Source organism: Monodon monoceros, unplaced genomic scaffold, assembly GCF_005190385.1.
Source record: "Monodon monoceros isolate NGI ecotype Baffin Bay Population unplaced genomic scaffold, NGI_Narwhal_1 Super_Scaffold_16, whole genome shotgun sequence".
NCBI classification, from domain to species: domain Eukaryota; kingdom Metazoa; phylum Chordata; class Mammalia; order Artiodactyla; family Monodontidae; genus Monodon; species Monodon monoceros.
This window is the reverse complement of record NW_021703772.1, coordinates 112527721-112554890: the sequence shown is the minus strand read 5'-3', so window position 1 is coordinate 112554890 and position 27170 is coordinate 112527721. Positions and strand designations below refer to the sequence as shown.

Below are 27170 nucleotides of genomic sequence, written 5' to 3'. Positions count from 1 at the left end.
GTTGGGAGTGAGGGGAAGGAGAGGACCTTCCGAGCGGAGGAACAAGCCGCAGAGACAGCGGCCAGGAGGCGTGGACGGAGAGCCGTGGGCGGGGCGGGCGGGTGAGACCCCAGAGGGTGCAGAGGGAGGTGGGATCTGGATCATGCGGGGGCTCCTAGGTTAGGGTGAGGAGATTGGAATGTGTTCCAAGTGTGACAGGAAGCCACTTAGGAGGTTCAAGTCTGCAGGCGGACAGGCTTTGATTTAGGTTTTAGAAAGACCACTCTCGTATCGTGTAGAGGTCGAGCTGTAAGGGGCAGGTGTGGGCATGGGGCTTAGAAGGCTGTTCCGGGGGTCCAAGCAAAGTGGGGTCCGCAGGGCCAGAGGCTGGAAGGGAAACCTGCCCTCAGGAGGTTCGGGGAGATTTGCAGAAGGAGGGGAGCAAAAGCACTGAACAGAAGGTCCTCCTGCCAAATCCCAGAGGAAGCAGAGGCAAGGCTGGACGTCGGGACCCCCAGAGGTGCACTGACTCCAGGGAGACGGGTGCTCAAAAGCCAGGCGGAACGGGGCTTGTGGAGCCACGGGGCGTGGAGCAGAGAGCTGGCCAATTTCCTAGAACATCAGCCAGAACAGCCCTGGATGGTATTATTGGAAAGAGTCTGACAAGCTCTGACATCCCTGTGGACATTTGATACTTGGTGACCGCCTCGATTAGAGGGGGGCCACCGATCTATAGACGGAAAAAAGCCATTCTTACCTACTGACGGCGGGAAGAATCTACTGTAAACAGCAAGACTAGATGGGGTGCATCTCCAGTGATCCAGTCACCTTGCTACTCTGTGTTTCCCCAGCCCTCAGTGCCCTGCACTTCCTGTTCTCAGGAACGGGTCTCACAGGCTCATTCATACACAGGAATAAATGACTAAAGACAGCTCAGTGCAGGACTTCCCTGGTGGTCCAGTGGTTAAGACTGCGCTTCCAATGCAGGAGACACGGGTTCGATCCCCGGTAGGGGAGCTAAGGTCCCGCATGGCGCGGCCAAAAAGAAAAAAAAAAAAGACAGCTCTGTGGGTTCCCATTCCTTCCTGGGCATTTGCATCGTCCAAAACTAAAGCCTGAAGTCTTAGGTCAGGGCAAGTATTTAGGGGAGGACCAGAGAACTTTAGTTCACACAAGTAGCATGGAGTGACTTATCCGTCCCCGGGAAAAGGTCCCGACTCCTGAGTTCTCACTTGGAATCCTCCTCCAAAGCCTGGGGAACAGCCCCAAGCCTCCCCTTCCTTGCAGCCTTTCGCTGGCAGCTACCAACAAAAGCCCCTGGTGCTCACTTATTCCTAAATGTGTTCAAAATCTTGCCTTTGGTGTTCAGTTTAGTTACTGTCACTGAAAAACACTGTTTTATCAAGAGCTTCTCTCTCACCGTTACCACCTTCCTATGTGGTCTCTACGGACCTAGCCAGGCAGCAGGAACTAACCAGATGACATCCCAGCAGTTGCCCTGCAGAAGCCCCGTAATTAGGTGGAGGAGATTTCCCCTTCCAAAAGAGGCGAATCCACTTGGGACGCACATTAGAAAACAATGATTCCTTGCTAGTTTGAGTTCTTGAATCAGCTGCACTTATCCTTCTGCCATCATAGCTTACCAAGAGTTGTCCCCCAGAAATGAGGGCAAGTCTGTCTTGCCATTAAGTAATAAGTCTTCATCGTTGTGGCTCAACCCACCACGTGCCAGCTCATCCTCTCCCCTTCCCACTCTGGGGACACACATGCTCTGTGGTTCCACAGTAACCACCACCAAGATCCAGTGCTGACCTCCAGGTAACCAGAGCAAAAGTCCTGCAGGGTGACAGCGGCAAAGCCCTCGAGGGTGAGCGAAAATGAGCTCCGAGTGTCTGGATTCTGTGCTGAGCTCTCTCCAACATGAAACACTAGCCATGGTCTCCCAGGAAGCCAGCCCCATCTGACAGCATGAAAACAATCCTCTCTCCCAGCCCAGCCGTGCTCCTGAGCTGCAGATGCATGAGCCCCACGGAGCCTAGCTCTGGGCGGCTAGGTGGACACACGGACAGACACAGAGGACGCGGGGACACACAAACTTGAGCTAGGAGGAGGGATGAGGAAAGAAGTGATGCTGGCTGTGTAGGGGAGCGAACCTTGCCACCCCAAAATGTGTCTCTTCGGCTTGCACATTATTTTGAGCTAAATACAATCAAGGCCCAAAAGACTTCGACCCTCCCCCTAACTAACCGCCTAAAGAATTTAGATGGAGGGCCTGTTCCGGGAAGAACTATCGCTGCAGAAAACCGTAATATAATAACATGAGTGAGGGGTGGTCGACGGGGGAAACTAGCAAGGCCCGTGCGATCACAGAGCACCTCCGTGTCCCAGTGCCCCTGCACAGCCCAGCAAACATCTGTTTATCAAACATTTGCTCATTTGCTTCTTTCATCTGCCTGTAAATTGCCTTCGTCCCCTTTGAAGGCCAACCCTACCCCTTCTCCTCCTGGATGGCGCATAAGCCTCACCTGCGTGACTTGTGCTGGGTCCGTGTTCTTAGGGAGCCCCTGTATGTACCTAATTACAGTCGACTTCCCCTGTGAATCTGCCCTGCCTCTAGTTAATTCTTAGGCCAGCCGGGAGAACCCAGAAGGGGCCGGGAAAGTTCCTCCCCAGGAGCTGGGTGCGCCGCGGGCACTGGCCTCTGCTCTCTCCCGCCTGCGCGCAGCCCATGCTGCTGCGCTTCTTCCCTTTCTAGACGAGGCCCCTGGGCACAGAGGACCAAGGCGGAGAGCCCGAGGTCAAGCCCGGCCGGAGCTTGGCCTTGAACTGCCTCTGCTCTTGGCCTAGGGCAGCCAGAGCATTCCTGGCGGCCTCCCAGCACGGACCAGGCGCCCCAGGCCTCATTCGCCGCCTGCCGGCTGCCGGGGGAGGAGTTGGGCTGCACCTCCGCCCCTGCCCCGCCCCCTCCAGCGGCTGGGTTGCCCCGCCCCCTTCCGGCGACTGGGTTGCCCCGCCCCTCAGCCACTGTCACTCTGCCCCTCCCCCGCTCCGTGATTCTTTTCGTGAGCCGCACTTTTTTTATACTGTGCTTTTCTTTTTTTATGGACAGCCCATCTCATCCCTGCGTCCGCTCCAGAGAGCAGGGCAAGGCTAAGGGGTCAGAGGGCTGAGGAATGTGGGGTGGCCAGTGGGGGATAAGGGACCCCTAAGCCAGGGGCCCCTGCTTTGGAAGGAAAGGAAAACTACCACCGGTAAAGTCAGCCCCGCCCCCCAGCCCCTACTCCCTCCTCCAGCAGCAAGACCACTAAAACATGAGTTTTAATTCTTTACAACAGCCAAGAAGAAGCTGGGTAGACAGGAACAAGGTTAAAGTGGCAATGAGGTGAGCATGGCCCCCAGGGCTGGGAAAGCTGCAGGTTCCCATGGAGGCCGGGTCCCTGCTAGGAAAGCCCCAGAAGGATGGGGTGGCGACCTCCTTCCACAGCCCTCGCAGGTGGCACATCCCGCAGGACACTCAGGCCCGGAAACCGCAGGAAGCAAGGCGGGCCCCAGGGGGCTGCACAGCCCCACAGCATGATGGCAAGGGCCAGCCGGCCTGCCCACACCTCACACAGGTAGGAGACGAGGCCCAGACTCAGGAGGCCGCAGGGGTGGGTTTGAGGCCACAAGAAGCCTCTCGGCTGAGACTGGGGTCCAGCCCGTCCCCCCGCCGCACTTCGCCACGTCCCAGGCCGAGCAGTTTACAGTGGGTTCTCAGCATGTCTCATGTCGCACAGTCCAAGAGGGAGGTGTGATTTCCAATTCACAGGTAGGTCAGTGAGGTTGAGAGGCAGACCAGGCCTCAAACCAGGTGTGCCTGACAAGTCCACACTCTTTATCCCAGTCCCATGGCTGCAAGGCTGTGTGACCTTGGACAAGTCACCTCCCCTCTCTGGACCTCGGTCTTCTCCGTCTTGTGAGAGTCTCAAGTCTCTGCCAGGCACCAGCTGTCAGGGAAGAGTGCTTCTCGGGCCCTGTGCTCTGCGCCTCCCGACGGGCACCCGACAAGGCGGAGGCCACGCCTCTGGCAGCGCCAGCACAGCTCCCTGCTCTCGAGGCCCCTCAGACTCCTGCCCCACCCCATGTTCCTGCTCCCACCTCATCACAGCCTAAGCCCTCTCCAGGAGTTTCCCTGGAGGAGTGGCTGCCGTCTAAAGGATGAGGCCAGGGACTTCCCCGGTGGTCCAGCGGTTAAGACTCCGCGCTCCCAACGCAGGGGGCCTGGGTTCGATCCCTGGTCAGGGAACTAGATCTCGCATGCCGCGGCTAAGACCCGGCGCAGCTAAATAAATAAATAAAATAAAATAAAATAAAGGGCGGGCTAGAGAATCTCTCCCCAGATGACCTATTGCTGAAACACGGGAGACTGGGTCCTTTTGTTCATATCTGATGGCTGTCATCAGCCACTCACATTTAAATATTAATTCCTTTAATCCCTCCTACAGCTGAGATGTTATGCAAAGTGCCTGCTACAGTGTTTGACCCATAGTAAGCCTCAATACTTGTTAATTAACGGACGGATGGACTGATGGATGGGTGGGCGGGCGGATGGATGGATGGATGGATGAATGGATGGGTGGATGGATGAGGGAGTGGTTGGAAGGATAGGATTAGGAGGCTCTAGGACAAGGCAGTGGCATTCACTGAACTGGAGACGCGTGGTGAGGTCGATGTGAGGTGGTCGACACACAGCAGAAGGTACGTGGCGGCCAGAGGGCTGCGTCTGGAGGCACTGGTACAGCAGGAGGCGGGGAAGGCACATGCAGGGACCAGCGTGCCAGGTCGGGAGCACAGGCCCCCAACGTGCTGACAGCACCAGTCTCCCACTGCAGGCTCCGTGTGGCACGCAGAGCAGGTCAAGCACACGGCCCATCTTACTCACGCCTGGCGATTAGAGACCCTGCTGTCAGCCTGGTCAACTCACACTGGGTAGCGGCTTGACCCAAGGCCACCGCGTATGTCTCAGCAGAGCCGTGACAGGCTGGGCCCTGGCCTTGATGACCAATGCCGGCAGGCCCCTGACCTGGAACACCCAGACCACCTCCCTCAGTGGACAACGGCCGAGACTACTAAGGTGGCCACATCGACTACAGCTGCAACACTGCGGGCATATTTATACTACAGGTTATTCACTGATGACCACAATTCAGATTCAGTTGGGCCTCTTGTATTTTTATCTGCAAAATCTGACAAGCCTGCCCAAGCCCAGGGATCTCTGGTTGGGCAAATATCAGTGGCCCACACCCACCAACGTTTTCAAAGCCCCAGCTGCTGGGCTTGCCCAGAAGGGAGGCGAGGGTGGCCGGCCCAGACACAGGGACCCCCCCGCCCAAGGCATGCGAGTGTCCCCCCAGCAACGACAGCGGGGCTCACATGAGATGGTGTGTGGCAGCCCTACCCCTGGGGGGGCATGGGGGAGGAAGTGCCCCTCCAGGCCTTATCCAGTCCCACCCCCTCCTCTAAGAAGCCTCCCCATGACTCAGGCCTCTCTGATCTGTGCACACATTTTCACCACCAAGTACACGTTCTCTTCTGCTGTCCTGGGGGCGTGAGGAGCCCCAGCAGGCCAAGTGCCGGACGCTGCAACCCAGCATGAACAGTGGAGCAGCTCCCACCCGTAACACAAAGATGACTTAAATCCCGGCCTGCCATAGCCTGGCCGAGGGCCCTTGGGCAAGCTGTGTCATGGCTGTGAGCCTCAGTTTTCTAAGTATTTTTATTCATTTACTTATTTGGCCGCGCCGTGCGGCATGTGGGGTCTTAGCCTCCCAACCAGGGATGGAACCCGCGCCCCCTGCAGTGGAAGCACGGAGTCTCAACCGCTGGACCGCCGGGGAGGTCGTGAGCCTCAGCGTTCTTGCCTGCAGGAGAAAGTCAGCTCACACAGGATGCTGGGGATTAAATAATGAGACGCCAACCTGGCCTGCACGGGCCCTTTGGTTCACATCCGTTTCCTTGACTTTGTTTTGCTTTGAATTCATTTATTATTATTTTTTAAACTGTGGTAAAATACACAACATAAAATTCACCATCTCAACCATTTTCAAGTGCCTGGTTCAGTGGCATTAAGCACGTTCACATCGTTGTGCAACCATCTCTGAACTCTTTTCATCTTGCAAAACTGAAACTCTGTCCCCATTAAACAGTAACTCCCCAGGCCCCCTCCCCGCCCACCCCTGGCAACCACCTTTCTGCTTTCTGCCCCTAAGGATCTGACTACTCTAGGGGCCTTGTATAAATGGAATCATACAGTATCTGTCTTTTTGTGACTGGCTTGTTTCACATCACTTAATGTCCTGAAGGTTCATCCATATATATAGAGTCTGTCATATATATATATATATATATATATATATATATATATATATATATACATATAAGATTTTGGTCATCCATTCACCCATCAGTGGACACTTGGGGGTGCTTTCGCCTTTTGGCTATTGTGGATAATGCTGCTATGGATACGGGCATGCAAATATCTTTGAGATCCTGCTTTCAAATCTTTAGGGTGTATACCCAGAAGTGGAATTGCAATCATATAGTAATTCTATTCTTAACTTCTTGAGGGCCCTCCACAATGTTTTCCACAGTGGCTGCACCATTTTACATTCCCACCAATAGTGGGCAAGTGTTCCAATCTCTTCACATCCACATCCACACTTATTTTCTGCTTTTTCATAGCAGCCATCCTAAGGGGTGTGAGGTGGCAGTTCCCCCTGTTTCTGGACCCCGCTCCCAGCAGGCAAATCGTGGGTATTAGAGCCGTGATTCTGTCCTGAGCTTCCTTCCGTGGTCCTCTGGGTCCCTGGGAGGCAAACGGGCTGTTTCTCTCCCTGCGGGGGACCTTGAGCCTGTGGCCCCCGGGGATCATTTACAGCTGGGGCCACCTCAGTCCACCCTCTTGGGCAGGCTCAGGATAGGCCCTCTGGGGGTGGGGGCAGAGGGCAGGCAAGGGGCGCGGCTTCTCCCCGCCGGGTGAGCGCGGCCCCCGTGGCCTTCCCTGCTGGCGCCAGAGCCGAGCCCCGCCAGGACGCACCGCCCTGCGACTGCCGCGATCAGGGCCCCATGGCGGCGGCTGCCCTGCCAGCTCCCAGCACTGACTCTGCTTCTGTTCCAGGTCCCCAGGAGAGGCCGTCCCTCTCCCCCTGGAGCTGGGCTCCCACTGCCCCACCCAAAGGCAGCATCGGTGGCGGCCGGAAACCCCACCGTGAGGACACCGTCTCCCGAAGTCCCCAGCACTCGTGCTTGATGCCTGGAAGCCTCCCCTCACTGACTCAGCGGCACGCACAGCAGAAGGCACCACCGCGAGGTTGGCATGTGGACGTGGGAAGCGCTGACGGAGGGAAGGCCCGGGATGACCCAGGCCTGTGTGTATCCTGCTGTTTCTCCCACCAAAGGGGACGCCCCATCACCACCTGCTGTGTGACCCTGGGCAAGCCCCCTCACCTCTCTGAGCTTCTCCTCCCACGTGAGAAGGCTAACACCTGAATCCCAGGGGCACCGTGCAGCCCGGCAGGACAACCTGGGTCCCACTCGCTGCACCCACCTGCAGACCATGATTTCATGCAGAATTCCCCCTCCTCCCAGCCCTGTCCCCAGCTGCCAAAATCCCAGCTACATGCAGACCCTCTGGAGAGGAAACGTAGCACTGGACTAAAAGGACAACAGCCTTCCTTTTCTGCCTGGGGCTGGCTGGATCGGAAGGGAAAAAACAAGCCCCTCCGCAGCTCCACCTCTACTCCACCCTTTCTTTGTGTTTGGGCTTCTAAGGAAACAGTGGGGCCAAGGGCGGTTTCCTTCCAGGACCCCCTCCTCCCTCCAGAAATTCCCCAGTGGCTGCCAAGCTCAGTGATAAGACAAGTGAACCATTTCAGAAGGGGGCCAGCACATTTCAGAATGTGGAACAGAGGCACGGCGTCTCCTGTGGTCCCTCCCGCCCCGAACCTTTAGAGCCACAGGTCACCTGGGCCACACACCCATCAGCATGTGACCTCCTGGAATGCGCTGAGATGGGGGACAGATAACCTGACGGGGGTAGAGTCGGTCACCTCCTCCTGCCGCCGCCCTCAAATCCTGACATCTAAACTATGGGGGGGGCGGTGACATCATCGGGCGCCCACTGAACACCCGGAGATGCCAGCACTCGATAAGCATTCATTGCACAACGACATGCCGACCACACGCTAGTGGCCGGGCATCGTGCTGGTATTCAGGTGCCCTCGTGGGGCACAGGGAGGGGGGCCCGGGGAAGGCGAGGCCGGCTGTGCCCCCTCCCCTCGGCCCCACGTGGCTGGTGCTTAAAGCTCTGCTCACTTGAAGCTAAGGGAGCCGCGAGAGCAGAGGGAAACGGAGCGGAAGAGCGAAGTCCAGAAAGGAGCCGGCGCCCAGCAGACAGACAGACAGACAGGCAGGGTGTCGGCGCAGAACTGGAGTCCAACCCGAAGAAGTGGGAGGGCACAGGGGAAGGAAGGCTGGGGTCCTGAGGAAGGAGACGGATGGGCCCCTAGGCCGGACACCTGGGCTTTGTCACGGGGAGCAACACTGAGGCTCGGGTCTCACCCACACGCTCCAAGGACAAAGCTGGTGGCAGAAGCCGAGCTCTGCTTAAGTACAGAGATGAGGCGCCCTCTCCTGCGGTCAAGGAAAACGTGCTGCCTGCACTCGCGTACGAAGGCCCCTTGGGGGGTCAAGAGGGAGGGGCCCCACCCCATAATAAGTGTGGACACGCGCCCACAGGCCTCTGCACCGGGATCCCTTGCAGCAAAAAGTCACGCACGCGTGTGGGGAGGGTCCTGGGACCAGTCAGGTGTGAGAAAAGAAAGGAGATAACTGGCCAAAGGTAAACAAAGGCCAGAAGGCCTGTCCTATAGAAGGGACTTAAATTGCCTCCTTGCTGAGCCCCTCAGCAGAGAGGACGCCCACACCTTTCTCTCTGGGTGTGTATTTCCGCCCTGCTTCTGTCTTAAATTAATAAACTGCTTCTCTGCGTGGTGCTCTCCCATAGGCTGTGCTGTGTCTCTAACAAGAAACTTTGTACCTGTTTCTGCAGTTTTTGCCTCCTTGAAACACTCTTGCTTTCAAACGGGGGAAAAAGCCAAGGCCATGGTGCTCGAGCCTCCAGCCCCGGGTGGGCTCGGCTAGGATCCCTGGTTTTCATCCCAGCCGCCCAGCTCCAACTCCTGCACCGGGAACTCAGAACTCGCTTCGGGACCGCTCACCACTGTCCGCCCCCGAGGTCACACCCACGAGCTGCCCCCAGCTCCGGCCCTCGCAAGCTCGCCACACACCCCACGCCTGCCGATGCTCGGAAGCCCCGCAGCCCTGCCCCTCAGCCGCGGAGCACGCGGAGGGTGACGGGGAAGCAGGGACCGTCTGCCCAGCAAGCGAGGAAGGGTGCCAACCCACCCACAGGAAACAAGCTCCTGACACAGAGGCCCCCGTTACGATCTGGGACCCCACAAGTCAGGCTCCCTGTGCTTGTCCCAGAGCCTTCAGAGGGCAGCCCCAGGCCGTGAGGCCTCAAGGAGGCCGGGCAGCAAGGGCACCCCGCCTCCGCCCCGCAGGGCCCTCCCAGGCTCCTGGCTCTGTGTCTGGCGGGTGGCACCTAGGCCCTCACCTTGACCACGTGATGCGGCAGCCAAGGAACTGCCTGGGGGTGCAGGGCGCTGTCGCTCGGGGAGCGAGAAAAGCGGGACTGGGGGAACTTACGGGGGAGGCACAGCTGCCGGGAGAGCCCCGGCCCGGCTTCACCCACCGCACTCGGCAGGCGGGCACGGCGGCGGGGGAACGGGTCCCGGTCCCCCTTGGTCCCGCACACCCTGCACCTTCTGTCTCACAAGAGACCGGAGGTTTGCCCAAACCACCGGCAGACGGATTTCCCCACCAGCCCACACTAACTGCTTGTTGGATTCTGCAACCCAAAGTGCCGAGTCAGAGCTCCTGGGTGTCCCATGAGGGCTCCGATGGCGAGGCTGTGACCCTGAAGCCGGAACCGTCAGGCACCTGGGCTGTGCCCACCTGTGTGATGAGCCTGGGCGAGCAGCCCTGGGGGCCGGGCTGACAGCTTCCGCGCTCAAGGAGGCCCTGTGGGACGGGCGGACACTCAGCCAGCCAGCCCCACAGCTGTGTTCCGGGTTGTCTGCCTGCAGGGAGAGCCGAGGCTGCCCGCGGCTCTGCTCTCCTCCTGCGATGGCCCCGCCGGCCCCGACAGTGCCTCGTGCCATCAGCTCCAGGCTGGCAGAGTCAGGCCCAGGGGGGCAGAGCCGCCTGCTGCCCATCCTTCCCTCCTCCTGGGAGGAAGGAATGCATCAGGGATTTTAGTAACGTTTTCCTACATCACGCTTGGAACACAGTAGGCGCTCAGCAAACGGTACTTTCTCCTCACTGGGTGGAAGGAGGCTGTGCACCGAGACCCTGGAGCTGGCCCACCTGTGCCCACCGGCCCTGCTGCCCCAGCGTCTGAGCTGAGCAAGTCCTGTCCGCTCTGAGCCTCGGGACCCTCGAGGGTCTGGATGCAGACAACGATCCTACCTACTCCCCAGCCTGCAGCTCTCCCGGCTCAGCATACAGGCCACGCAAGTGTTCACTATGATTTACTTAAGAGAGGAATCCAGCTGCGTCCAAAGGAGGGGTTCAGACAAAACAAAAGCTTGAGAATACTACCAGCCATGAAAAAGAATGAAATAATGCCATTTGCAGCAACATGGATGGACCTAGAGATTCTCATACTAAGTGAAGTAAGTCAGACAAAGACAAATACCATATGATATCACTTATATGTGGAACCTAAAATATGACACAAATGAATTTATCTATGAAACAGACTCACAGACACAGAGCACAGACTTGTGGTTGCTGAGGGTCAGGGGGCGGGCGAGGGAGGGAGTGGGAGTTTGGGGTCAGCAGATGCAAATTGTCATCTATAGGATGGATGAACAACAAGGGGCTCCTGTAGAGCACAGGGAACTTTATTCGATATCCTGTGATAAACCATCATGGAAAAGAACATGAAAAAAAATGTATATATATGTGTAACTGAATCACTTTGCTGTGTAGCAAAAATTAACACGACACTGTAAATCAACTACACTTCAATAAAATAAATTAAAAAAAACAAAAGCTTGAATCCAGCCTTAGGGGTGGGGACATGGGCCCCCCGGCCCCCCACCCTCTCCAATGCCACCTAGAGACGGGGTCCTGGCTCTGAGGACAAAAGATAACCCCGCGCGTGAGCACACACACACACACACACCCACACCGCCCCCCCCCCCACCCGCCGCCCGGCTCCCTCGTGGATCCACCGCTGCAGAATTGTCCCCGTTGCACAAGGGCGTCAGGGTTTAGCACGGACCCAAACAATACGTAATTTTTCCCACCAAAGAGGCAATAAAATCCCACTCCCTTCTCCAAAGCTGCACACAAAATGCTGACCTTGACAGAGGTCAGCACACGGCTTCTACAAGACCTCTTTCCACAAGAGAGAAAGGGATCATACTGGAGTGGAAGCATTGCAGCTGGCAGCCAGCACGCCCCGGACTCTGTCCAAGGGAATCCGTGGATGGAGGTTGAAGGCGGCACGACTGCTTTCTAAACAGAAGGGTGGCCGACAATCCTTGGCATGGCTTCCCACACGCCAGGACTGGCCCAGCGCTTCCGAAGCCTGCCCTCTGCCAGTCCCACAGCTGCCCTCCTGGGTCCTAGCATCGTCCCATCTAACAGTAAAGAGAACAGAGGTGCGATGACCGAGCTGTGTGCCTGAGGTCTTGCAGCCAGTGAGCAGCAAAGCGGGGATCCGGACCAGGGCCGCCCCACAGAAAACCCAGCCTTAGGCTCACAGCGGTACCCCACAAAGAGAAGCTGCCCCAAGGGCACTAGGCCGGGAAGCAGCCCGGCCAGCAGACAGGAGCGGTGGCAGGATAAGCACAGGGACCCACAACAGCGGACGAAGGAGCTGGAAGAAGCAGGGCCCCAAACCATGCCCTTCGCCAGCTCTGCTGAGGGTGTTTGCTTTTCGGGAGGAGGAGACGCAGCTTGATGCCAAGGCCTGCTCCGTGTGCTGAGAAGCCAGGCCCAGCCCGGGTTTGAGGCCCTGTTCTCCCCGCCCCACCTCCTCTGGTCCCCGTGCTCAGGTGGAAACGGAGGGGTGATTCCACCCAGACTTCTCCACTGGAAGATGGGGACAGTGCAGCAGGCGCTGCAGAACCTCGCTCACGGGAAGCCGGCAAAGTCTGCTGCTTGGGTCTGCGCTACCCAGGACAGACACGGGAATTTCACGTTCCAGCCAAGCTCACAAGAAAAGGAGAAAAACCAGCTCTCCCCGCCAGCCCGGCCGCTAACCTCACCCAGCTCGCTGCTCCGGGCAGCCGTGACTGCGATGGGTGAGCAGGTCTCCCAGTACCCGGGGCCCTGGGCGAGGGGCAAGGACCCCTCCCAGCACTGCCTGTATTATGATGTCAGAAAAGAGGTTCTCATCCACCGCCCTCTGTATTCGCCCGAGGTCAAAACATACTTTTTTTAATGGTGAGAAATTGATTATTTAGGAAATGATTCCTTAAAGCCAGCTTCTCGATCCACCAAGGTCATGTGACTTTTCTCTGCTGTTAAACTTCACTGTAATAAAATGACAGGAAAAAACAAACAAGCAAACAAACAACTTCTCACCAGCTGTTTGGCAGAAACCCTCTGGGTTTTTCCTGGCTGTGTGTCCGACTTAGCGCTAGTGTGGACGGTGCTCTGTCTTCTCCCTGCGCTATTGTGCAGACAGGGCAGTGAAGGGCAGGGACCCCGGGTCCACAGCCCGGCCGTGGCCCTGGTCAGACACTCGGTCAGTGTCCACCCGGAATGTGAGCGCCCCCCTCCCCATGCGAATAAACCGCGGTTCTTCTTACTCTGTCACTGCCATGGTCATCGGTATCATGTTTAACAGCGAAAACTGTTTTCCTGCCTCTCGCTCCCGAAGACCCTCTCAGCCCAAAAGGGGAAAACTGGGCCTTCTATTTACTTCCAAATGCGTTCATGTTTGTTGTTAATTAAGAAAAAACATCCTAGGTGTTCTTCGTACCTCCACTCCCCACACACCCCAGCATCCCAACGGGTAATTGATGGCGTTTCCTTTGTGGATACATCTGTTGTGGTGGCCCTGATGGCCAGTAAAACCATTTTACTGAGCTTTTTTAAATCATCCACTTAGAGACTGTAAAGTAAAACCTCTTTCCCTCAACCCACTGCTCCATAAAATCACTTGGAGTTCAAGAAATTATCTGTCTTCATGGGGGAAATCTGCTAATGCTGGATTTGCAATAGGAATTCATTCTGTGAACAGTAATTCACCGCCCTGAGGGCTCCCTAGATAAAGCCGGGAAGTTTACAGCGGTTAGGGGCAACATGGAACGAACCTCAGCGACAGGTAAGTAATTTTATGTTCTTAAAAGGGAAAAATCTAAGACCAGCAGGAACCCTGCAGAATTTCATTTTCTTTGCTACACGAGAAGGAAGGGATTGCTTGGGCTCGGTTTTGATCCTGTAATGCATCTCCAAGCCTAAATATGCATTTTCCATTTAGATTCAGATATTTCGTGGTGAGAAAGCAGCACCGGGCTCAGAGGTTGGCTGTTTCCTCTCCTTGAACCACCTCCAGGGCTGGGCACTGGGCGGGGGCTAGAGATTTATTCCTAGACTTAGTGGTCCCGCCTCGTGGTCTCATCACCCGAGTCAGCAGCAGGTGAACCGTCCCATCTCTGATGAAAGCAGGAGGTGAGCTCTGGACCAGATGCACGGACGCCAGACCCCCACAGAGGCGGCATGGGGCATTTGGTGGGAAAAGAAACACAGACCCTCAGGGCTAAGACGACATTTCAGGGGCCATTTGGCCGAGGGTTCTGAGAGCCTCCTGCACGCTGGAGTCCTCTGGGGAGCTTTAAAAAAGTTCGGATTCCAGCTGCTGCCCCCCCAGAACTCTGATTTGGGGAGTCTGGGTTGAGGTTGAGCCAGCAGGGCTGCGTTGGGACCTGAACTTGGAGACTTCCGTCCTGCCCTGGCCCCTTAACTGGTAAAGCAGACCTCGGCCCAGGGTGGAGAAGTGAATTAGTTGCCAGTCATCTGGGTTAGTTAATTAACTAACAGAACTGAAGTTCTCCTTTAGGTGATAGAGGAAGTAGGGGTGTGTGTACAGATACTGGTCATGGACCGGATGTGCCAGCCCTACACCTCTGTCTTCCCACCTCCATCCCATGAGGCTAACATTACCATCCCCGTCCCACCGAGGAGAAACCCAAGCCTCACAGGCGCTGGGTCGTCTGCTTGAATGACAGAGCTGGGATCTGAATCCAGGCGGTCCCTTCCGTGACTCACCTGAAATACCCCAGGGCAGGCGTCCCCGACCTCCGGGCCGCGGACCGGTACCGGTGGGCAGCCTGTTAGCAGCCGGGCGGCACAGCAGGAGGTGAGCGGCAGGCGGGCGAGCGAACATTCACCTGCCGCTCCCCATTGTTCCCCGTGGCTCGCATCACCGCCTGAACCATCCGTGCCCCCCTCACCGTGGAAAAACTGTCTTCCACGAAACCGGTCCCTGGTGCCGGGAAGGTCGGGGACCGCCGCCCCAGGGGCCTCCCAGCATCGGTCTAGTTCCAGGCTCTGTTCCAGCTTCCTGCCGCCATCACCCAACCTTCACCCTACGGCGTACTCCCAGTGCTTCTTTATTTCTCGTTTTCAGCTGACTTTTAGTCCCTTTCAGCCCAGGGACTTCTGGACGGCTCTCTGGGTGCGCCGTGCACACACTGTGCACACACAGTGTGCCGTGTCTGTGCCCTCTGCCTGTATGACGGAGTAAACAGTCCTTGGGGCCAAGGCCACGGGCCTGGCACTTACCAGTCCTAGAGGCGGCCACAGAGGGGGTACGCGTGGACGGCCTGAAGCCCGTGTGCGGGGCCAGGCTCAGTGCCACATCCCCCGGGGAGGCATCTGCGCAGGCACGCAAGCCCACGACGCCCCTGAGGCAGCCGTGGGCCAAGCGGTCAGATGAGGCCAGAGAGATTGGTGGAGGCTGATCCACCAGGCCTTGAAGGGCAGGGGGGCGCTTGGCTTTGGTCCTGAGAAACGAGAAGCCACTGAAGCTGTGCAGCAGGGACACCACACCCTGTGACCCCGTGTCCCCCTGTGCCCCACATGCCAGACTGACAGCCTTCTAAAGGCAGGAGCCCCCTATGGTTCCTGGGGTGACTGCAGGGCCTGGCTCTGAAGGACAGGCAGAGGCATTTGTTGTGTTTACTGGTTTGTTTATTATTGTTTGCTACTTCACACCGGTCAGTGAAAGAATGAGAGGCACCCAGGGTGAAATTGTGACCCAAATTTGACAGTCTTGTTTCTGCCCCGGTAAAGACAGCATCCATCCACGACACACCAGCCCGCAATTTACAACAAATCCAGGTGAGAGCAGGAGTGAGGGCTATCTCAGCGTCACAGAGGACTCTTTGGCCGAGTAAATTAATAGCGTACATGAGACTGGAGAAGGCTCGGATGACACGTGCAAACTGTTGAAGATATCGAGGTGTGCCAATTTATTTATTTAAATATTTATTTACTTTTATTCTGGTTGCACCGGGTCTTAGTTGCAGCAAGCAGGCTCCTTAGTTGCGGCATGTGGGATCTAGTTCCTGGACCAGGGATCAACCCTGGGCTCCCTGCACTGGGAGGACAGTCTTAACCACTGGGCACCAGGGAAGTTCTGGTGGTGCCAATTTAAGTACAAACGGTGGATGCCTGAGCGGCCTACCATTTGTTGAACAACATTCCATCATTCAGGAAGCTTCTAACCACAACCACAAAAAAGAGTTTGAACTAATAAAGTTTAACTCCTGGGACTTCCCTGGTGGCGCAGGGGACACAGGTTCAAGCCCTGGTCCAGGAAGATCCCACATGCCGCGGAGTAACTAAGCCCGTGTGCCACAGCTACCGAGCCCATGTGCCACAACTACTGGAGCCCGCACACCTACAGCCCGTGCTCCGCAACAAGAGAAGCCACCGCAATGAGAAGCCCGCGCACCGCACGGAAGAGTAGCCCCTGCTCGCTGCAACTAGAGAAAGCCCACAAGCAGCGACGAAGACCCAACGCAGCCAAAAATAAATAAATAAGGTTTAACTCTATTCGGATTAAATTAAATTAAATTATCCCAGGTCTCAGTTTATGGGTTCCTAACATTTGGAGGTCACTGTGATCGACCCCAGTAAACCACTGACCGCACACACACATGTCAAAGCCAGTCCTAGTTTTCAGTTGACGTTCAATCTTATGCAGCCCGACACCTGAGTCTACCTTTGATTTCGGCCTTTTTACCTCGTTAACGTTAATTCTTCACCTCTGTGGAGTTTCCCAGCCCGAAAGCACTCGGCCAGCTGCTGCCAGTACAGGCAGATTCGCACCAACTCTGTTTCTGCAAAGATGACACAGAAGAAAGAAAAAAAAAAATCAACCTCCAAAAACACTAGGCTTTATGTGTCAAGGGTCTTTGGAATATTCATTTCTTCAGTCTGGCAATTCGATTTCCGGGAATTACCTGAAAGAAATCATCTGAGTGCAAAGGAAGCTGTGTCGAGTAAGAAAGACCACAGAAAAGAACACAAATTACCCCAAGACACAGCAAGGGACTAGGAGAGGACGGCAGGCAACCCCGGGAGGCAATGTGCAGCCGTTACATAGGTGCTCATAAAGATGTGTTTACGGGCATCTGAGACGTGCTTCTCTCTGTGGTATATTTCATCACACTGAAGACACCTCGAGCAAATGCTGTAACCGAATTTATTTGAAATTTAATGCAAAGTCTTCTGGAGTTGGCAGTGCCCCCAGGTGACAGTCAGAAGCAAACAGGACCCCTTTGGAAGAGCTGAGTTTCAACACAGGCTGACGGCGCCTGTAAGACACCATCGGTGCATGATCCAGAGACGTGTAAATAAGTGAGTCACAGAATTCGCGTTAAACCAAAAAGCAGAATAAAATGGCATGTGGATAATGACATGTCTTTGCAGACGTGACCAGCTGGAAGGAACTACACTAAAATGTTAATATGGATTTTCTGTAGGTAGTAAGACCAGAGTTTTCTCTCTCTCTAAACAACTCTTCACTTTCTGGATTTTCCTAAAGTGAGCATGTATTTAGTGACCATATAGGAAACAGGAGAAACAAAACAGGGTGATGTACGTAAGGAGGGGCTGGTCAGGGAGGGCTTCTTCGAGGAGGTGACTCCTGAACTGGGAAGGGGCCTGCATGGGAGAAGCGGTCAGAGCTGAGCAATGCTGCATCCCATGTCAGGATGGGGCCCAGGGCCCAGGGCAGATGCTCGATACATATCTGTTAAATGAATACACTAGTTGAGGAGAAGCTGCTAAAACGTGAGGCTAAGTCTCCAGGGGTCCCAACCAGAGTCTGGGTCTTTAGCGGGGCCATTCTCACCAGACTGAGCTACCGCACAGGCCGGGCTACCAGCGGAGCCAACAGCAGGACTCAGAAGAAAGTCTGCAGCTGCAAGTTCAGCAGAAGACTGTGGTCGCGTCTAGTTTCCCCACCTGTGAAATGAGAGTCGCACCTCTGCCACCACACGAGCTTCAGATGACACAGAGCTTTGAAATACTGAGCCCAGCGCAGGTACGAGGGGCTGAGCTGCTCCAAGGTGTCCTCGTGGGAGCCCAGACTCCTCCCTGCAAACCCAGCACCTCTGGGCTCACAAGCTGTTCTGGCCCGCTGCTCAGCACGTGGAAAAGATGCCGCAGCAGCTGCGTCCTTCCTGCCCGCCTGTGCTTTCCTGGACACGTTTACTGTGTACAGGCCTGTGCTAGAAACCGCGGATACGGACACGAAAGATGGGGCCCTGCCCTTGGGAGATGCAGAGGGTGCCAGGCACAGCCGGGCGAGCAAGGAGAGTGCTGTGAGCCCCGGGACTGATCGCACGGCAGGGAGGACAGGCTTCCCGAAGGAGGAAGCCAAGACAGAAACGACAGCCGCCCACGGGGCAGGATCAGTGAGCACATTGTTTCGTTTTACCCTCACAATTTTGTGAGGTTATCTCCATCTCACAGATGGGGGCCGGAGGCTGGGCTGCTTGCCAAGGTCACGGAGCTTAGGGACAGCAGCGCCAGGATTTGCACGCTAGCCTGGGGGATGGGGGACAAGGGGCACTGGGGCGCCGAGGGTGACACAAAGGGCCAGGTGGGCTGCGGCCTCCTTGTGAAGAAGCCGATGTAAGCAAATCCAAATGGGCCTGAAAGGGAAGATGTCCCTGGGCTTTCTGTCCAGGTCACCCCCCTGCCCCAGCCACCTACTTGGAGGACTCCTGCCCTAGTCCCAGCTGCTCAGGGTCGGGGCGGGGGGACTGACCATCTAGCTGGGCCCAACGCAGTCACACGAGTCCTTAAAAACAGAAAAGGCAGGCAGCAGAGAGGCCGCAGGAGGCTGAGCCGGAGAGATTCAACAGTGGGAGAAGGACTCAGCCCAACATCGGTGGCTGTGAAGGGGTCACCGACCAGGGATGCGGGTGGCTGACAGCCATCCTCAGCTGACGGCTGGCAATGAAATGGGAACCTCAGTCCCACATACAATTCCAGGGAACTGAACTCAGAGGAGCTAAATGAACCTGGAAGCCGATTCCCACCAGAGCCTCCAGAAGGGACCGCAGTCCTCGATTCCGGCCCGTGAGACTCAAGCAGAGAACCTGCTGAGCACCCAACGCCCAGACTCCCGACTCACAGGCACTGTTGTCAGCTGCTACGTTTGCAGCAAGCTGTTACGGCCACAACTGGAAACTGAGAGTCCACCATGAGGTGGACTCACGGTGAGGTGGTGGGATGGGGACACATCTGACGTCCCCACTCTGACTCAGCATGGTAGGCCTGCGCTGGGGGACCCGGGCACTGACACACACACACACACACACACACACACGCTCTGTAAATGAAAGCCTTTACGCTCTGAGGTGTGTGCCAGCCTCACGGGTGGCTGGGTCGCCAGCCCCTGGCACAGAGCAAACAATCTGTTAGCTTTAACGGTCAACATGAAGACAAGGGCAGACACTTCCCTGGCGGTCCAGTAGTTAGGACTCTGCGCTTCCACTGCAGGGGGCCTGGGTTCGATCCCTGGTCAGGGAACTAGGGTCCAGCACGCCTCGTGGCCCGGCCAAAAAAAAAAAGAACAAGAGCAGGTCCCTGAGAGACTGGCCACATTAGGGAAAACAGCCAAGGAGAAGCGTCCATGTACAGAAGAGAGGGCCCAGGCCTGGGGGCCCGGGAGAGCTGGCTAAGGGGCCGGCAGACAGCAGCCCTTTCCTTGTGTCCCCACCTCAAACCCGGAAGCGGGCTCTGACCTCTCTCAGGAGGGGGGCGGCAAGGACACATCAGATGGTAAGGGGCCATGGCAAGATGCCCCTCCTGGACGAGGAGAACCAGGCGCCTGAGGAGCCGCAGAGAGGAGCAAACACCCTCCAAACTCCCATCTTTGCCACAAAGCCGGCAGCAAAGGCCCTGAGGTCATCTGGCCACAGGATTCCTGCCTGTCTCAACAGGGTCCAGAGGACCTGGCTGGGCCACCATCTCCCTGTGGAGTTGTCAGCCGGCCCCTCCCCTCTGGAGGCTTTACTTCCCCCACTGTGGTAACATTGATATCTCACATGTCTTTAAATGCAAAGTGTTTTCCATGTATTCATTCATCTCATCCTCAAAACGGTCCCAAGTGCTTCTATTAGCCCACTTCATAGTTGGGTTGGTAGAGGGGTTTGGCATTAAAAATTTTGTTTTAGCTGACAAATCCCTTTCTGAAAGGGAACATTAAAAGAAAATCCAAGGTGCAAGACAGACATGTTAGAGCGACTCAGGATGGGAGGAAGGGGTTGGGGGTGAGAGGCTGGCATCCCACTCAGCTAACGGTCTCCCCACAATGACTCCCAAGGGGCTCCTCACAAATTAGGGGCCCTGAAGACACGTGTCTGAGATCGGGGCTGAACCCTGAGGCCTGGCAGGGCTCACTCGGCCAGGAATCCCTTCCCGAGAATGCCCGACTGCCCCGGCTGAGGGGAGGGTGGTGAAGCTTTGGGACAGCTTTGGGAGAGGTCCGCACCCGGCCTCACCAACACCATGTGGATGCCAACTGGGGGAAGCCAGCTCCCGAGACTGGACCGTGGCAGCCCGACGACTGCCGGTGCCCCGCCAGGTGGGGCCCGGCCCCGGAAGCCGAAGCCGTCCGTTCCAGGAACAGCCCCGCACCCCGCTCCGGGCGCAGAACGCACCCACGGGGCCCCCCCGACCCCGGCACAGACCCGCCACCTAACGTGCGCGCGCACGCCCGCCAAGCGCTTTCACAGTCACGGCACCCACTCCCCCGCTCGCTACCCCCCACACGCGACCGGCCTCGCGCCCACACCGTTCCCCACCTCAGCGCGCTCGGCGCCAAGCCTCCCCGGCGGGGGCAGGAGCCCCTGGGTCGGCAGCGGGCGAGGGTGGGGCACCCGCGGCAGGCCGCGCCCACCGCTCCTCGGCCCCGCCCCTGGCCCGGCCCCGCCCCTGGCCCGGCCCGGAGGATGTGAGCTCACTCCCACCTCCCTGCTCCCGGCGCCGCCAGGAAGCGTCCGCCCGAGGTCGCGGCCCGCTCGCTGCCAACGGGCCGGCCGCGGCGTCAGCAGCGCGCCAGGCAGCCGGCCCGAGTCGCCCGCCCCGACCCTCCCGGCGCCACACGCAGTAGCTGCTTTGCAAATGGGTACGGGGTGAAGGCGGGCACCGGGGCGGAGAGAGGACCCCGCTCGCCGACTCCGCGCCGGCCGCCCCCGCCGGTCGCCGGGGGAGGGCGGGCGCGCACGCCCTGCCCAACGCGCTTCCGGCCGAGCCACGTGACCGCGCGCGCACGTGTTCCGGCTCCTCGGCGCCGCGGGCCGGAAGCTGCTCCCGGCCGGTTCCCGGCTGCCGCCCGCCGAGAGCCGTCGCGGGCCGGCGGGGGAAGCGGCGGGCCGGGAACGGCGCAGACGCGGCGCCCGCCGGGGAGCGGGCAGCGGCCTCGCCATGAACCCCAGGGGCCTGTTCCAGGACTTCAACCCGAGTAAGTTCCTCATCTACGCCTGCCTGCTGCTCTTCTCCGTGCTGCTGCCACTCCGCCTGGACGGCGTCATCCAGTGGAGCTACTGGGCCGTGTTCGCCCCCATCTGGCTGTGGAAGCTCCTGGTCCTCGCGGGCGCCTCGGTGGGCGCGGGCGTCTGGGCGCGGAACCCGCGCTACCGCGCGGAGGGGGAGGCCTGCGTGGAGTTCAAGGCCATGCTGATCGCCGTGGGCATCCATCTGCTGCTGCTCATGTTCGAGGTCCTGGTTTGCGACAGGGTGGAGCGGGGGACCCACTTCTGGCTGCTGGTCTTCATGCCGCTCTTCTTCGTGTCCCCCGTGTCCGTGGCCGCCTGCGTGTGGGGCTTCCGACACGACCGGTCCCTGGAGCTGGAGATCCTGTGCTCCGTCAACATCCTGCAGTTCATCTTCATCGCCCTGAGGCTGGACCGGATCATCCACTGGCCGTGGCTGGTGGTGTTTGTGCCCCTCTGGATCCTCATGTCGTTCCTCTGCCTGGTGGTCCTGTATTACATCGTCTGGTCCCTCCTGTTTCTGCGCTCCCTGGATGTGGTTGCCGAGCAGCGAAGAACACATGTGACTATGGCCATCAGCTGGATAACGATCGTGGTGCCCCTGCTCACCTTCGAGGTTCTGCTGGTGCACAGGCTGGACGGCCACAACGCGTTCTCCTTCATCTCCATATTCGTCCCCCTCTGGCTTTCGTTAATCACGTTGACGGCCACCACGTTTAGGCGGAAAGGGGGCAACCACTGGTGGTTTGGTATTCGCAGAGATTTCTGTCAGTTTCTGCTCGAAGTTTTCCCATTTTTAAGAGAATATGGGAACATTTCCTATGATCTACATCATGAAGATAGTGAAGATGCTGAAGAAACAGTGGCTCCAGAAGCGCCTAAAATCGCTCCGATGTTTGGAAAGAAGGCCAGGGTGGTGATAACCCAGAGCCCTGGAAAATATGTTCCCCCACCCCCCAAGTTAAGTATTGATATGCCAGATTAAACCTGTCTTCTGGGGCGTGTCCGCTAGTGGAAGAGAAACCGTATACACACAAAATCCACCTTCCCTTGCCCTCTTTTGCTCATCCATGCCAAACCTGGAAGTGAAAACAGGCTCCAAACATCATTTCATGCCTTGTTTGAGACTGATGCCTGTCAGTGACTCATCAGTATTCACCAGAGATGTAGGAGGTTATTTGACTGCACAGCTGTGTGTGCGTGCAGTGTGCCTCCATATGTGAGGAGCTTGTTCTCTAGGCTGGTGTTCGCGAGCTAGCTGAGAGCAGTAAATAGAATTGTTTAGGTAGGTCCTCAAATGGAGTGACTACACAGCTGGGTTTTTTTTAAAGTGGTACTGTACCTATCAAAAGTATTGTTTTGAAAAGTATTTTTATACACTGCTAACGTAAAACTGTATTTCAGGTTGTGCCTGTTGTGACAGTAGCAAATGTAAAGAATTCTCTTTCCCACCACTTGCATATAAGCCTCATAGTTGTTATTTTTAGTGTTCCTACTGTTAGAATGGTTTTTCTTTGGGTTTTGCCGATACTGGTTTTTAGTAGCCTAATAAGTGAATTTTTCTAATGCAGTGAATCCATCCATATATGATATTTATATGACTATTTTAGCACTGTAACATATTATGTTGAATTCTCGTTCTGTGCAGTACGGTGTATTATGTTAAAGTATTTTTTAAAGTTTATATGTGAAGATATATGTCTACTGCAGATGTTGTTAAAGATTGCTTAAAACATGAATATGTACCTGGCATGGGGTCTTATTAAAATTCTAGGCGTGAATATGGGGGTTGAAAGTCCCAAGGATCTTCATACTCAGGTGTTAGATGATTCCGTCTGCACAGCTTGGAGGTCTCTCTTGGAAGGAGCCACTATCCTTTGGGAACACGTGACATGCTCCAGTGTGGTACCAGAGCCTAAAGTGACACATATTTAGCACCTTGAATTCTTCTCTTCAGAAACAACCAAAAGAAGCAGGTGGTTTGTCCATTTCTAAGAATCTTAGAATATTAGTTGGCCATGATATAAAGTGGTGTTGGTACTTGTTATTGGAAAGCTGGAGAGAGCGGCCTTAACCGGAAATGGTCAGCAGGATCAAGTATTGTTTTAAGGTCCAAACGTTTTGATCTGGCAGCGACAGGGAAGTAATAGTTCAGGTTATTTTTTAAATTTTGCTTTAGGTACTGGTGGTACCAGGGAATCAGAAGGGCAAAAACCAGATCCTGGGAGAGTAATGTTCTTCTGACTGAGAACAAATAAATACTTCCAAAAGAAGGTTAAAATTAAAAGGAGTATTGATGTTATTACTGGGGAGAAGGCTGGAGGGAACCCGTTTCTCTTACTAGCAACCTAGTAAAAATCTCAGCTGCGGTCCGTATGAATTAAGTAAACAATTTACCTGGTGAGAGGACACGCTAGCAGCAAAGCCACCCATGGGAACCTGGGTCTCTGGAAGCCTGAGGGTGCCACAGCTCAGTTTAGTCACGTAGAACTGCCCCGAGGTCACCACGTGCACACAGTCACCTTCTGCCAGCCGGCAGCCCTGAGCAGCAGTGGGTGTGACATTTCATGAGCAAGGATTCATTCGTTTGCTTTCTCAGCAAATATTTGTTGAGGACCTACTCTGAGCCAGACATGGATGTGCAGATCCATCGGAAAGTAACTCAAATGTGGCCCCGGCCCGCACGCACAAAGCACGCAATTAAAATTGACGGGAAGGTGGTGCTCGTCATAGCAGCCGGCCTGGGGGAGGGGCCGGGCCCAGAGCAGGCTATGCTGAATGCCTGGGAGGGTGCTACCGGCCTCGGGGTGACCTCTGCCCGGAACTTCAGGCCCGCCTTTGTTTCCGCCCCCAATGATACCTCAAAGGCCTTGGCTTACACTTGGGTAGGATATGGGAGCAAAGGAGAAGGTTGCTGAAGGAATTGAAGGGCAGGTTTGGGGGCAGCCGTGGGATCACCAGCCCCTCCTAGTTACAGTTTGAGGCCAGGGGCTTGCTGACATCTAAAACAATCCCTCCTAACCTGGGGGGGGGGGTGGTCCCTCCCCACACTCCACCAGCCCACCTCCTCTCCTCCTACCCCTGGGTGGCCCGGTGTTGGAGAGCCACTGCTTGGATGCAGTGACAAGCTTGCTCATCCCATCAGGCCTCTTTCCTGCCTCAAGTCCACTAAGTAGAAACAGTGGGAGTCACAGCTTGTAGAAAGTTGTTTCATCTGTAAAAGTTAATAATACAGTCTCAGCTGTGCCTGGGGATTTACTTAATTGCTGCTGCAACTCGACTATCCACAGTATTTAGCATGGGTCAAATTCTGTAACTCTTTAGTTTCTCCTGTTAAGATGCTTAGCTTTTACTGCCAAACAACCTCAAAAATCTCAGCGGCCTACCAATTACAAATTCTCGCTCTGGGGCGTCTGGCACTTACGCTCCGGGCCATGGCTGTGGTCCAGGTCTGTCCCACGAAGCATCCCGCATCCCTCCTGATTCTTTTCCGGGTCCCAGGGGCATGTCCTTTCTCAAGGCAGAAGCACAAGAGGCCAAGCCAATCCTGCAAGCACCCCTGTAGACCCTGCTCTTGTATGACAAGTGCACTGTTCTGTTGGCCCAAGCACAAGGCCAAGCCCAACCTCAGGGGGTTGCCAATTCAAGCCCAAAGAACAATGACACAGTCTGCACAGATGTTGCAAGATAGTTTTGAAGGCTCGAAAGAAATCACAAAATTTGTGGTAAAACATTTTCCCCATTTTAAAAACATTCTGTAATTTTTAAAGTTCACTGTTTAATATTGTAATAACAATTAGAAGGGACTCTGGGGTGGGTGGGGAGGGGATTTGAGGTGAGAAGGGGAAGAGCCTGCATTCACAGCCCTCTGTAAAGTGTGGAGGGTCACGGGGGCGCTGCCCGGGATGGGTTTATGACAGTGCTGGACTCCGAGGGTTTCCCTAGGGGCCCTGCGGGATGCTCTGGAAAGGTCCAGCCTGGGCTCAGGGGGACCAGCCGGGTAGGAGGTGCTGGGAAACAAGGAAGAAGCGGAGTCTAGACGGGCCTGGCGGCACAGCTGGTGAGGGACGAAGCAGAGCCTCCCGCCAGGCCTGAGCTGGACAGGACGCTGCCAGGAGCATCCGGGGAGCTCGCACGCTGGCAGGAAGGCCGGCACCAAGCTCAGCAGGCACGTGGGGGCCGAGGGAAGTCGTGTTGCCAGAAACCCCAGCAAGTTCGCAACTCAGGGGCCACGTGGTGACGATGCTCCAGTTGGTCCCCACCACCGGCCACGAGCCACTGCCACCAGTGTGGCCCCTGCTGCCATGAGGAATTCCTCAGGCGTCTCTGCCATGAGGTCAAGATTCAGGCACCAGGAGGCAGGTGTGATGGGCAAACCTCAGGTGTGCATTTGCCCCGCAGACCCCAGAGCTGAGGGGAAGTGAGCTGGTCCCCTTGGCGCTTGGAGAGGACCTGCCCAGGAGGGAGGGTGTGCAGCTGCTGGGTGACCAAGGCCAATGACAAGAGCCGACGCGCGTCATCCTCATGAGCTCACGCTTCAAAATCACGGCTCCCGTCTGGCCGGACGCAGCTGGCCTCGCGGCCAAGCAGGGGCTCCGCCCTCCCCCAGGGAGGAGGCGACGACTCAGAGCTGCCCCGTGGACTCCCTCGTCCTCCTCTTAGTCCAGGCCGCCTACTCCCCTCCTCTGCATGTTCTCCGTATATCCTAGAATGTGTGGATTCAAGTTACCACCACAGCAGGCCTCCAAGTGCAGTCCGAGGACCCCAGGGTCCACACGCACCTCCCTCCCCACGACACCTCTGGGGGAAGCAGACCCTCCTCATTCTTCAGCCGAGACGACGCTCTGCAGCAGGTGAGACGCGGGCGCGGGTCCCAGACGCGGCCGCCTTCCACCAGGCCAGGCGCTAAAGGTTTGCAAATGTGCAAGAACAATGCCACTCCTCTACTCACCACATTTCTTGTTATTTTTCATTAAAAAAAAAGTTATCGTGTAATGGACTTATTGTTTTTAAAAGAAGTGATATTTTTTAAAGTCATTGGCTTTCCCGTGTACCATGGAAAATGCTGCTACGACTCACAAAAAAGCGCCTTGGGGTCCTCACCAATGTTTAGGAGTGTTGAAGTGGTCCCGTGACCAGAAACTTTGAGAACCGCTGCCCTGTACTATAGTGGGGGGAAGAGAGAGGAAGGAAAATGAACATCGGGTGAAACGCGTTCAACTCTGCATGCTGTGGCGGACGGGCACGGCTCATAGGGTGCGCCCTCCCCTGCGACCCTCCACCACCCTGCTGTCCTCCGCGGGCACCTCGGGTGCTCCGGTTACATAACCGGTGGGGTAACTCCCACCATCATTCTGGAGCAGCCCGAGCCCTTTGCTGGTCCTGCTGCTTTTTCATTTAATTTCACCTAAAACAATGAGGGGCCTGGCGGAGCGCCGGGGTTCTGGCCAGAAGCCCCGCTCCTTCTGTGGCAGCAACACTACTGTCCCAAGGGCCCCCCCCCAGGGCAGCTGCGTTGGCTGGGGGGGCAGTGACCCCGACCGCCGAGGGGAAGCAGGGTTGGACAGCGGGCCCCCCCGGCGCTCACGGGCCACCTTCTCTGTCTTCTCAGGATGTCCTGTGGTTAAATCGCTGCCTGAAGGGCCGGGGAGGGGAAGTGGGGTGCGACACCTCCCTCCACCCAGTGGCTCAGGGCTCCCCTGCCGCCCCCAGCCTCCACCCTGTGTCCAGACACCTTGTGCAGAATCTGGGGCCACGTGGTCCATCGCACCTCTTGTCCCCCCCAGCCCCTGCTGGGCCCCTCACAGCCGGGTCGCAGGGGCTGCCCCTCCCTCGGACGGGTCCTGCCAGCCCTCCATCCTCGGCTCTGCACCCCTCCCCACCCATCCTCTTCTTGGCCCGAGCAACTCTCTGGAAAGACAATGGTACGTGGCTGAAGTCCCACCCCTTGTGGCCTGCCTCAACTCCCACCCCCGACCCTGGGCTGCCCTGCCATGCCCCCACCCCCAGTGAGCTTGTTTGATGACAGGACTCTCGCTTGGGGGGTGCGGGGCC

The 27170-nt window shown here is 56.7% G+C and overlaps 1 protein-coding gene across 1 annotated transcript; it reads left to right on the top strand.

Annotated features, from left to right (window-relative positions):
* The first annotated feature begins 20642 nt into the window (after nt 1-20642).
* TMEM185B (transmembrane protein 185B) lies at nt 20643-22752 on the top strand. Its single transcript, XM_029224518.1, has one exon. It carries the CDS (start codon nt 21049-21051, stop codon nt 22099-22101), a length of 1053 nt encoding a protein of 350 aa, XP_029080351.1. The 5' UTR covers nt 20643-21048; the 3' UTR covers nt 22102-22752.
* The last annotated feature ends 4418 nt before the right edge of the window (nt 22753-27170 follow it).